Genomic DNA, 12,820 nt, shown 5'->3' on the forward strand with positions numbered 1-12,820 from the left:
GGCTCTTCTCAGAGGTGCCTAGTGACAGGAGGAGAAGCAATGGGCACAAACTGAAATACAAGAAATTCCATCTAAACATAAGAAAAAAATCTTCTTTGCTCTGGCAGAGGTTCCCCAGAGGGATTGTAGAGTCTCCATTCTTACCCTTCCAGGTGAGTAAAGGACTGGACTAGCCGATCTCCAGAGACTCTGGTCACCCTCAACAATTCTGTGATTGTGTGAAAGGGAAAGAAAAGAGTGGGAGGTTGTGTGTGACCAGCAACACGATGATTGATGGTTTATTGATCTTAGTGTCACAGTACACTATAGCATTATTTTGTAATGATAACAGCTTCAAAACCAGCAGATTTTTGCAAAGGTGATCTAATAATTAATGTGGTAGATCATTACCACTATCAGGAAGAAAGGTAACTGTAGCCAGAATGAACAGAATTGTTTACATATTACTCAGGTTAGCTGTGCTTAACACAACATAAATCAATGTATAATGTTACCAGTTTCACTCATTTTTTTCATCTACAGCAGGAAATACTAGTGGCTAAAGAAGTACTATAGCTTTGCGTGGCATTTGGCTGCTGTTACCTTGGGAAAATACTTTGGCCACATTTTCAAAAGTGGCTCTCAGTTTGCTCTAGTGAGTTGACTGGCTTATCAACTGTGGCCCTTTTTCTCCCCTAGTACAGAAACATCAACTGCTATGAAGTGTCACAAGCATGGACTGGCTCAAGCTTTGCAACACGTGGAATTACATGTGACGTTATTACACATGGCTTTTGCAATCACACAATATGCAGATTTGTGCTGGCACTGAGATATTTTCACCAAATTCTCCTGACGTTTGTGTTCTTTATATCCCAGCTGTTGTCAGTATTTTCCTTTGACACATTTCTGCAATGCTTAATCACATGTAGCCTTTGTTATTGCTCACACAACTCATGCATATACATTTCTATTTGCTATAGGCACAACCCACCCTTTTGGGCAGCAGTAGGCAGTTACATCTCCTCACTGGTGGTGGAACTGCAACACAACTGCATCTCTGGCATCTCTGTGGGATCCACACAGGCACTGAAGAGCTTTTTGGGTGCCAAAGTACTCCCAGCAATCTACAAAGGAGCAGCTTGAATCATTCTGATTCCCCTCCTGAAGGCACCTGGGCACTCCCCGAGATGTCATCTTCCCACATGGCACACAATGGTCTCCTAGGGCTTTATAGTTATTCCACTACGGATTCTGAGCTTTTACTAAGAAACTATTTCTTAGATGCTATAGTACTGATCTCTTTGCAGATCCCCACTGTTTTTTGGGGTTGTAGCTCCAAGTTTTTAAACTGAGTACCTAAAGGATATTCATGTGTGTAAGTTCCCTCATCTACAGCAATGCTGAACGTCCATGAACACACAGTGAAGCAAATTAAGTCGATTACTTGAATGTCAATTCACAACCCTCCATTTTGGCAAACACTTTAAGAAGGCTATCGATATTATTTAAATAGATATGGGAGTTCCCTATTGTATTTTTGAATATAGCTCCATAAATTCTAAGTGTTCAGAATAGCAAATGAAAGTCAAAACTCTCCCATTCATACAAAGGCAGTGCATGTCCCCAGGACTGCCCACGTGCCCCTCGGCAGCCCAAACTCCACCGGCAGCGCTGCAGCCTGCGCCCTGCCTACATCCAACCCTGCCTTCCCAGTTTCCAAGGCAACGGCAGAGCCCGGGCGATGGATGCACAAGGGAGACGCCAGGGATCCCACAACATTTTCACGTATGTCCGTGATTTCCCATTGTTTGAAAAGGAATCGCAAATGTACAAATATGAAAGCTGCTCAAGCACACAAAATGTCTGCCTATAGCTTTATTCTCACTTATTTGTGATGGGTGACGTCATGTATTGCTCAGGCGTTTGTATCAGAGGCTACATGACTTTTTGAGTCTTTCTGTTGGTACTCGAATGAACGGGTTCTGTTCATTAACTTAGTTGCCTTCTACCTGGTAACTACAATAATCCCACCTGACGAGGACCATCTGAGGTCACCTTTGAAACCTGGTGCTTAATCTCTTGCAATATGTGTTAAGATAGAAGAATAATTCTGCCAGCAAGAGGGTGGAATAATTGTGAAGGTATTTTTAATTCTAGTAATAAAATACCAAAAAGGAAAATCTATTTTTATTTCAAAATTACAACCCACTGCAGGCACTAGAAACAATTAAATACTACAACACTAAGCATGCTTTTATGAATGAGCAAAGGCAGTTTCATTGCTGAATCCTCTGTACTTTGTTTATTGTACCTGGGGGTTTTGTGTGTTTGGCCCAGAGCAAAAGAGGAGAGAGGATGCGTGTGAGAGAACATCACATGACAGAACAATTTAGGGCACTGTCAATTCTGAAATGACCCATGCTCCTTTTGAGGGAAGAATTGTCTCCTCATGAACCTAATATTTCTTCCACACCCTATGGTTTCTCTTGTGAACTTAGATTACAACCTCCAAGAATCAGGGATTTCTGTGAATGTGGTTTTACAGGACACAGCAAATAAAACCTCACTCGTCCAACTTCCAAAGCTACCATAATAAACACGATCACATGTCGCAAAATGACTCCAGAAAGGGAAAAATATGATGATCATCATCAGGCAGCAATTTACTGAGAAGAAAAGCAAAACAATGCAGCCTCTCATTATTTCCGCTTGGCACACCAGATGTGATGGGTAGCAGCCAGATGGCTCCTGCCCCCCATCCAGGCTGCATCTACCTTTTAAGATTGCTCAGTAGATGAAATACATCTGCTATCTCTATGAACTACGTCCTCCAGTCAAGATTGACTAAGATTCTAGCATCAGTATAAATGAAATGCTGGTATCATGTATTCCAGGGTAACTTATTTCCTGCACATCACCAAGAACAAGGCACCAATAGCAACTTTGATCTGCTAGTCACCATTTCTTTTGTTCCTTAGCCTCCTTGCTTTATCTTGCAGTTCGATAGTTACTTGCAACTCAAACTGACACCAAGCAAACTCTAAACTTCATCTTATGATGTCTGCTAAGAGCTGCAATAGTCTGTGGTGGGATTCAACATACATTGTTTAGAATTGCCCAGGTTCCCCATGGGAGAGTTCAGGGTGCTGTTGCACTAGGTGGCTGGATTGGCCAAACAGCTTGCTCTGCCCTCTCCTGCTTCGAGCTCCCTGCCTTTTTGTCCTCCTTTGTAGCAGTTCTCCCTCTGGCACACTCCCCGATTCAAGAAAAACCTTCTTCCCCCCCCTTTACTGTCCCTAACTGTGGAATTTAAGGAGATGAACTGACTGATACTCAGACATGCCCTGGAGCTGCCTAAAGGAAATAACACAAAGGTAACAACTGAAGCAGGACAAGGGGAATAGGACCATCCTTTTTAGCATCTTAAGGATACCGAATCAGCCCAGCTCATGGAGCTACCCACTTCGGCAAGTGGTAGTTTTCTCAATGCCCTGGAAATCTCTAATCCAAGCTTGCTCTTTCTTCCTGACTGCTAGGGTGGAGCTGGAATCATAGCTGGAATTTGCAAAAAACAGCCATACAACTGATTAGTTAATTTTAAGACCAGCATTATGCTGGATGCAGAGAAGCAGACTGTAAGAAGTCAATGCTTGAATTTAATTTCATCTTTGTAAAGCTTGTTGTGAGACCATTTCAATCCTGCTTGAAAACACTGTTTAATTATTCACTACAAAGGCAGGCAGTATCTTTCTATTACATTCAAGGAAAACATGGATACATTTTTTAGTGCAAAACAACAGAGAACTGTTTACGGAACAAGCTACACAACCTCTGCCAGGGTAGCCATTCCATCCTCTGGAGCAAGTGTTTTCACATTCTGCTTAAGATGGATTATTATTAACATTTCTGTTTGCAATGATGGAGGCATTCTTGCCAAAAAGAAGAAAAAATATGCCTTAAACTTACCAAGGAACCCAAGTGAGAAAAATAATCTTTATTATAAAATTTGACGTATGGATAAATTGAGACCAGTTAGAAAATCTCTACCCTACAAGAATCAAATGCTAATAAACAAGAATTTAACAACGCTAACTTGATTTCCTCCCTTACGAGTGCAATTCCGTCCATAAGGGAAAAACTACTTTAAGTAGGGAGGATGGAATGACCTACTCTTAAATTATTTCTTTTTTTTGCTTAGATACTGTAAATAGATAGCCTTCTTATAGACATACTTTAAAAAGACACAATTTTTCTTTCTGGCAGATTCACAAATAAAGTACTTGAAATAGGATTGGAGCTAGGAGCAGGGAAACAGTTCACTTGTTAAATTGCTCAGGGAGAGAAAAGTCAACACCTGCACTGTGTCCTTTGCTGGCAGAATGGCTGGAGGGGGGGCCAGGGTTTCACGGCTGGTCCCAATACCCTTTCAGCGTCTCAGATTCAAATGAGTGCTTAGAGGGCTCCAGCTAGACCAGTGTCCAGTATATTCAGAGCCAAGAAACGTCTTTTTCCAAAATGCACCATAGCCTCAGGCACTCTCCTGTGATCAAATGCTTCCATTTTGAATTTTTATGTAGGCAAGCTAAAGATAACAATCATCTAAAATGGAAGTGTCTGAGATCCAATAGTTTGCTCTTCCCAGTCTTAAACAACAAACCAACCAGGACAAGCAATTGCTAGAGTATCAAAAGGCAGGTGCTTAGCATGAATGCATTTTAGATTGGAAGGGGAAAAATTTTCAAAAATCTTTTAAGTCACATACAAGTTCAGCTCATAATACTTATTTATAAAGGTTCGAGTTGAAGAAAGGGGGAAAAAATAACTGTACTTGGATTACCTCAGGCACATATAACACATCAAAAGTGTCACAAACTTTGTTCTGTGGAAAAGTAGGAGCAGCTGAAAAATACATGGGAAGATTGAGAAGGGAATTATTTGTAAATGAGAAAACAGTACCTCCCCTACAATGAGCAGTTTCAGGGGAACAGCATTACCTATAGTTCCTACATAGGCTACCACATCTGAATGGTCCCTAAAAGTATATGCTCATTATGCTTTAATGTGGAATGGAAAAGTAGAATAACATCCCTTGGGAAAAAGGGTGTCTACCAAATATAGGGGGTAGAGTCACATGATTTCCCCAGAGAGGATTTTATCTCCTCATAGCTTTAGCAAACAAAAATATTCAGCCTCATTAAACAGAAAGCAATAATTGAAGCAAAGCAGAAATTAATATAGCTATTCTATTAATAGAAATTAATAACAGCACTTCTTTTTCCAAAATATAAAATATAAAAAATATATAGTAAGACAATGAGGTGGGAGGTTGGTTGGATTTTGGTTTTTTTTTTTTTTTTTGGAAGGTGATTTCAATGGAACAATCACGAAACTTGCCGTACTCAAATCCAGTACCAGGTTTCATCCTGATCTTACACACGACTTTGCTGTGGGGCTTAGAGAGCAAAGGACAAAGGAAGCAAGAAGAGAACTCTTTCTGGTGCAGCAAGTATTGCTAGATGCTCCAACTCTTTCTGGTGATATAAGAAAACTTGTCCCTCTTGCACCACTCTGCCACACTCCCTCAGGGCACCAGGGCTGTGTTTTGCAGTAGTGCGTTGCAACACTGTCCCATAAGGACTCTGTCAGCCCATCACAGTTTCTTTATGCACAGATACCTAGAAGGACCTACTAGCACTATGCTCTTTTGAAGTATGTGGCATGTGGTAATACCATACATGAGCAGATTTCCCTGTACAGAAGATTAGAGGTTTACCCCATTTTTGTAGAGAATTGTCTGGAGGAGAGACCAAAGATCTGGATTCCCTTCTTTATCCAGGTTATAAATCCTATTGCTACTTTGGTTTCTTGACCTCATATCTTCTGGAAAGATACACCTGTCAGCTGGGTGGGCCTCAGATTTGATTCTTAGATTATCACATCACTGTGACCATTGTATGTTTAATGCAACCCAATTTCTGATGTGTATGCTCACGTGACATATGTTGGGAAGAGGACAATCCTTATTGCTCCTACCTGATAGACTGAAAAACATGTAGGCCTGTATTCTCAACAGATACTTATGTGTTTTGAAGAACCAGACCACATGTTGTACTTTCCTTCTGCTGTTGGTACAATGACTTAGACTGAGGTCCTAGAACTAAAGGAGGAAGGAAAATTAGGAGAGATGGCATCTCAGTCCTACCACAGCTCATTCTATTCCTATTTAAATTAAACCAACATAGTACCTAGCTGCTTTTACAGCCTTATTTAGCTTTACCATCTTGCATCTACCAGCAGACAAACGTTGAGTTGTTTGTCTTGGTCAAGACATTGTGCTAATGTGCTTAAAAATGCCACACATTTAACAAAGGGAACAAAAAAAAAGTGATTGTTCCCTTCCCCAACACCATCAGCTCTGTCAGAGGAGAATGCTTCACCTGCAGGCCATCACTGATATGTTGAAACAAAAATATATTGCTTGGTATTATTAACTTCTATCTCAACACAAATGAGTCATTTTAAGAGGTTTAGGCTGCACACCACTAAGTCTGTACTATCTATCCTCATTTCTTCCGGACAGGATACCTCATGCAAGACCTTTAGTCTTAGAGGTGGTGTTCATCACATGGGCAAATACAAATCAACACCCAGCAGAGTTTAAGGCAGTCAGATTACCTAATCTGAAATCCTTTCACTGGTTCTTCTTTCTCTGTGAAACAGAAAAAGTGCAACTACAAGCACTTGCGAAGACATCTGTTTGTTGTTTGGCATACATCAGTCAGTGTCCATTTTTTATAGTGAATGGTCTCCTGGGTAATAGATACAGCTAAAGCTCAAAGATCCAACAGAAAAAAAAATAGTACTGCAGCCCTCAGGCCCAGTATGAGACTCATCCTCCCTTATAGTTGATTTACTGTTCCTACTGAGGAGTTTGGAACCTCCCCTCTAAATCTTCTATTAGCCCCTCTTTCTGTATTTCCCTCAACCCCTACTAAAATGATGGTTTGATTTTTTTAATAATTATGACTGGGAAATAAGCAGTACAGAATTTATGAAAGGACATGTTTCTGTCTAGATTATCCCTATTTATGGTTTCTCTTCCTCTAGAAAAAACAATACAAACAACAGCAAGCAATGTAGGATGATGTCCTACTTACTAGTAAGGGAGCTGTAGTGAAATGTCGCTTGAGTAGCTATATTTAAGGGTTAGCTAGAGACAGAGTATAATTACACTAAGAATTAGAAGCTAGACATGCTCAACACTAGCAAAACCTGCTACAGTCCCATGGCAGAAAGGAAGATCTTTACTATCAAAGACCAGGTTCTCAACTTTTAGTTAAACTTCGTTTAAATTCATTTGCTGACTCCCCTTGTCAGCTTTACAAAGCTGTATGATAAACAGTTTCAAGTGTAACCCAGCTAGATAGTTTCAAGGGAAGGTTACTCTGACAACCAGATAAGTTGTTATTTCCCCAAAGGGCCTGGGGCAGCATGTATTAACTCAGTTACTGAAACAACCTCAATTTATTTAATGCTTAATCGTGCTCAGCTGCTAAGAAATACAAGTACTACTGTGGGTATATACAGCTGTATTCATTTACTGACAGTTCAGGCAGTTAAAGTGCTTCTCACCCCTCTTTACAGGGTGTACACCAGAAGTGAAGCCTGTAGATGAAAAAAGCTATAGCAAGTGCGTGTTGTCCTGCACACTGGGTTAATAGGGCCATCAGCAAAGGAACAGGGTACACTCAGAGCAGTGTCTGCAGGCAGTGGAGTCAATTAACAAGAGCCAAAACAGACAAGATATTAGTCATGCACAGCAGCTCCCTTTTAAGTCTTTATTCCAGTAATACCTTGCAAACATTTCATTAAAGGATCACAAAAGAGGTTGCACACATGTGGATGCCAGCTCTTTCAAGGCAGTAAGGACCACAGTAATTGTGGCATTGGTAGCAGTTCTCAAAGCAACACATTTTTTAGTACAGGAGCACTCCCCTAAGTGGTGTTTGGGTGAACTAAGGACTAAGCTTACATATTGGGTAACTGCTACACTCCGTGGGGGATTTTACTCTTGTTTTGTAGGAGTCAAAGTCTCATAGACCTTGTAACTACCGGTGACTGTATTGTAGACTCACTCAGGGTTCTCACACCCTTTAAGTATGTGGCAACGAAATCCTCCCTCCCTCACTGTAAGGAAACCACACTTACCTTTGCAGAGATGAATGCACCTGCCTGGGTAGAAGTCCACTTCCTGCTGCAGGGACCAAGAGCATCAGACAACAACAGCCCTGTAAATGTGTAACTCAGAAGTGGGAAGCTGTGATTGCCAGGGCATCTACAGGTGACTACGGCAAGGTCCTATGCATGTTCTGGGTAGCCTTTTGAGCCATGTTATCTAGAAATCTGCCCATCACCTCTTATCTCACAAAAGGAATTGATTGCCCTAAAGAGTCAATCCCTCTGAAGTTAAGGGCAGCTTAGTGGCTATTTTTGGGCAACACTCAAGAATTTATGCTTAAAAGTTCAAGTTCTTAATCAAGTTCTCAAGTTGTCTTCTAGTACAGACCCATGCTTCTCTGCATGGACTTTTTATATTTAGAGAGGAAGGTTAGGGGAAAGATAGGACAGCTCAAGATACAAGTCAAATCACAGGCAGCCACCCATGTGCGTGTACTATAGGCCCTGGAACAAGTTAAATAAGAACTGCTGAATGGCAGTGGGGAAGCCTGCAGCTATCCTGTCAAATCAGTTTTGACAGCTTGTAATGTGGAATTCAATACCTTCTCACTGACCTCACTACCATGTATGTCCATAAATAGGAGTTCAGGATTCTCAAGTGCAGTGTCTTGTTTCTATTAGCTAAGGCAGATTTCTCCCCAACAATAGATTAGCTGTTAGACACAGGAGCATCTAACAGTGAACCCCCAGTTCCCATAAATTAGCTACCATCTTAAGCTGAGCAACTGCAGTTCCCTAATGGTGCTAAACCCAGTCTGAGAAATCTTGTTTTATTGAGTTTATCCTTTTACTGAGGTTAAGGATTAAACTGAGAATTGAAGCTACAGTAAACTACCCCAAGAGTTATTTTCTTAATCTAGAGAGAAATAAGGCAGAGGAGACAGTTTAGGACACAAAAAGCCTTTATGTTTGAGAAGTTAACCATTTCAACAGAAGACTCTGAAGTATTTTTGCAACTACTGTTACATTGGACAGTCAAGGATACAAAACTGCTGACAGAAGCAACAGTGGAGAGCACCAAATTAAAAAATGCATGCTTCAGCACAACTGCACAGATTCCTCCTCTCAATGAACACTTGCCTGCTCAGACTATACTTAACTCCTACCCATTTCAACTTTACGCCTCATCCTCCTCTCCTTCCTCTTCAAACTCCCCCTGCTCATCAGCAGTGGCATCCTGGTATTGCTGGTATTCGGAGACCAGGTCATTCATGTTGCTCTCGGCCTCCGTGAACTCCATTTCATCCATGCCCTCGCCAGTGTACCAGTGCAAGAAAGCCTTGCGCCGGAACATGGCCGTGAACTGCTCCGAGATCCTCTTGAAGAGCTCCTGAATAGCCGTGCTGTTGCCAATGAAGGTGGCGGACATCTTGAGGCCGCGCGGGGGGATGTCGCAGACGGCCGTCTTCACGTTGTTGGGGATCCACTCCACAAAGTAGCTGCTGTTCTTGTTCTGCACGTTGAGCATCTGCTCGTCCACCTCCTTCATGGACATGCGGCCCCGGAAGATGGCGGCCACCGTCAGGTAGCGGCCGTGGCGGGGGTCGCAGGCGGCCATCATGTTCTTGGAGTCGAACATCTGCTGCGTCAGCTCGGGCACCGTCAGGGCTCGGTACTGCTGGCTGCCACGGCTGGTGAGGGGGGCGAAGCCCGGCATGAAGAAGTGCAGCCGAGGGAAAGGCACCATGTTGACCGCCAGCTTGCGCAGGTCGGCGTTCAGCTGGCCGGGGAAGCGAAGGCAGGTGGTCACGCCGCTCATGGTGGCCGACACCAGGTGGTTGAGGTCCCCGTACGTGGGAGTGGTCAGCTTCAGGGTGCGGAAGCAAATGTCATACAGGGCCTCGTTGTCAATGCAGTAGGTCTCGTCCGTGTTCTCCACCAGCTGGTGCACAGAGAGGGTGGCATTGTAGGGCTCCACCACCGTGTCCGACACCTTGGGGGAGGGCATGACGCTGAACGTGTTCATGATGCGGTCGGGGTACTCCTCCCGGATCTTGCTGATGAGGAGAGTGCCCATCCCGGAGCCCGTGCCGCCGCCCAGCGAGTGGGTCAGCTGGAAGCCCTGCAGGCAGTCACAGCTCTCCGACTCCTTCCTCACCACATCCAGGACAGAGTCCACCAGCTCGGCACCTTCCGTGTAGTGCCCCTTGGCCCAGTTGTTGCCAGCCCCGCTCTGACCTAGAGGGAGGACCAGAAGCAAGGCGCCACATCAGTGCCCCGCGGAGGAACGGAGCATCCCCCTTCTCCCGCCCCATGGGCTGCGCCCCTCGCTTCCACCCCCACTGTCCTCTTGGGGTTCGGGTCCCCCAGGGTCACTCGCGTGCTCCCTCTGAGCCTTTTCTACGCTGGGAGCTCCCGCTCTGGGGCTCCTCCCTGCCACACTCACTCACCAAAGACAAAGTTGTCGGGCCGGAAGATCTGTCCAAAGGGGCCGGAGCGCACCGAGTCCATCGTGCCGGGCTCCAGGTCCACCAGGATGGCACGGGGGACGTACTTGTTACCTGCGGGAGGAACCAGCGCCAGCGTTATGGCCCCGCAGCCGCAGCCAGCGCCCCAGGAGCCCGGCTGGGCTCCCTGCCGCCTCCCTGCGATTCGCTGCCCAAGACAGGGAGGTGAGGGAATTTGGAGGGAGGTAGTCAGGGATGGGAATACAAAGCAGCCACCTAAGCTGTGTACGGGCATCACCCACTACAGGGAGGGCGGGGGAACAGCCCCCACGGCAGAATGGGCAGGGGGCACCCCTGCCTGCCCCCCCCCCCCCGCCAGCGGCACTTGGCCGGGAAGCTCGTTACAAAGGGGCGTTACCGGTGGCTTCATTGTAGTAGACGTTGATCCTCTCCAGCTGCAGGTCGCTGTCCCCGTGGTAGCTGCCGGTGGGGTCGATGCCATGCTCATCGCTGATGACCTCCCAGAACTGCAGGGACCGCGCGGGGGCGGGGGGGGGCGCGGCGGGGGTCAGCGCCGCCACGCCCCGCCTGCGCCCCCTGGCCAAAGCCCCGCGACGTGGCGCGCAGGGATTCGCCGCGCGTGGGGGCGGCCCCGCCAGACGCAGCCGCTACCGCGCCCCTCACACCCCCCCCCCCCCCCCTCCCCAGCGGGAGAGGTGTGGCACCGGCTCGGCGCCCCCTTCCTCCCCCCGCCCGGCACCCCCACAGCCCGCGAGGGGCGGGTGAACGGCCGGGCTGCACACCACCCTCACCCCCCCCGCCCCCCCCCCCCGCAAAAAAAGCCGCGCCGCGCCCACGCCCTGGAAGTCCCCCGCGACGCGACGAGCCGCCCCGCGCGGACCCTCCCGCGGCGGGTCGCGCCCGGCGGCGCTCGGTAGCGGGAAGGCGGGTGGGGCTCCCGGCAGCACTCTCCCGGGACACGCGGAGCCCGGCAGCGCGGACACCGCCCCGCAGCCGGCCCCAGCCGCGGGCAGACGACCGCGGGGCCGGCCCGTACCTTGGCGCCGATCTGGTTGCCGCACTGCCCGGCCTGGATGTGCACGATCTCACGCATGGTGCCGGTGTCCGCCGCTGTCCCGCTGCCGCCGATCCCTCCGCCACCCGCTCCCGCACTCGCCGCTGCAGCGGCCGCGCCCCGCGCCGCCACCTTAAATGGGGGGCCGCGCCCCGCCCCGCCGGTGACGTCATGCGGGAACGGCGCGGAGCCAATGGGCGCGCGGCGACGGGGCGGGGCTGCGGCATTGTCTCCCGCAGCGGGGGGCGGGGCGGGGCGTTGGGGGCGGGGCAGGGGGCGGGGCTCCCTGGGAGCGGCTCCCTGGGAGCGGCCCCGGTGCCGCCGCCGCCGCCCCGGTTGGCCGCTGACAGCGGGGACAAAGGCGCAGAGTGCGGCGGCGGCACGGTGGCCTGGGGCGCCCATGCGTGAGCCGGCCCCGCCGCCGCGCTGCCGGCGGCCGCCGTTTCTCCGCCCTCCCACGGCCGCCGCAGCCTTTTGTTCCCGGGGCCGAGCGGCTTTCCCTGCCGCAGCAGCGGGCGTTGCCGCCGGGGGGAGGGAGGGGGAGGGGGAGGGGGAGCCCGGCGGCTGCCACCGCCCCCGCCCCCCGCTGATGCCTCCGCTCACACGGCGCCGGCGGGAGACTCCCCTCCCCGCGGGGACACCGCCAGGCGCCGGTGGCTGCCGCCCCTCTGCCGGCGCAAGTCCGCACCGGCGGGCAGGAGCCCCGCGCCCCGACCCGGTTCATCTGCCCCGGCAGGACGCGGGGGGGTTCCCCCCAGCACGGGCTGTGCCCTGTAACCCCTCGTCCGCCCACCCTGTCCCCCGGGCGATCCCTGCCTGTCGCTCCCCAGGGCCGAGCTCAGCTTTCCTCTCCCCGCCTCGAAAGGTCGGGTTCAGTCCCCGGAGCTGAGCCAGGAGCCGCCCTCTGGCAACGCGACCGGCTGCGCGCTGTCCCCGCTCCGGCTACGGCCACCAGCGACCCCCAGCCAGACAATAGACGGCGCGGGTGCTGCTGCACAGGGCCCGGGGGCTTGGGGGGGTATTTTCCCTCATCTCTGCAGCAGTCGGGTCTTGCAAAAGCTCGCAGCACGTCGTCGCTTCGTTGCGGGTTTACACCCGCTGAGGGATGAAGAAAGGAAAGGAGTTGGAAAGGGCGGGG

At 48.9% G+C, this 12,820-nt stretch overlaps 1 protein-coding gene across 1 annotated transcript; it reads right to left on the reverse strand.

Annotated features, from left to right (window-relative positions):
• Nucleotides 1-9,104: 9,104 nt before the first annotated feature.
• On the reverse strand, nt 9,105-11,820 carry LOC141924576 (tubulin beta-2 chain). Its single transcript, XM_074827277.1, has 4 exons — nt 11,665-11,820; nt 11,026-11,134; nt 10,611-10,721; nt 9,105-10,398 (listed from the first exon to the last, which is right to left on the reverse strand). Exons 1-4 carry the CDS (start codon nt 11,719-11,721, stop codon nt 9,338-9,340), a joined length of 1,338 nt encoding a protein of 445 aa, XP_074683378.1. The 5' UTR covers nt 11,722-11,820; the 3' UTR covers nt 9,105-9,337.
• Nucleotides 11,821-12,820: the final 1,000 nt, after the last annotated feature.

This window comes from Strix aluco, chromosome 1 (assembly GCF_031877795.1).
Source record: "Strix aluco isolate bStrAlu1 chromosome 1, bStrAlu1.hap1, whole genome shotgun sequence".
In the NCBI taxonomy this organism is placed as follows: domain Eukaryota; kingdom Metazoa; phylum Chordata; class Aves; order Strigiformes; family Strigidae; genus Strix; species Strix aluco.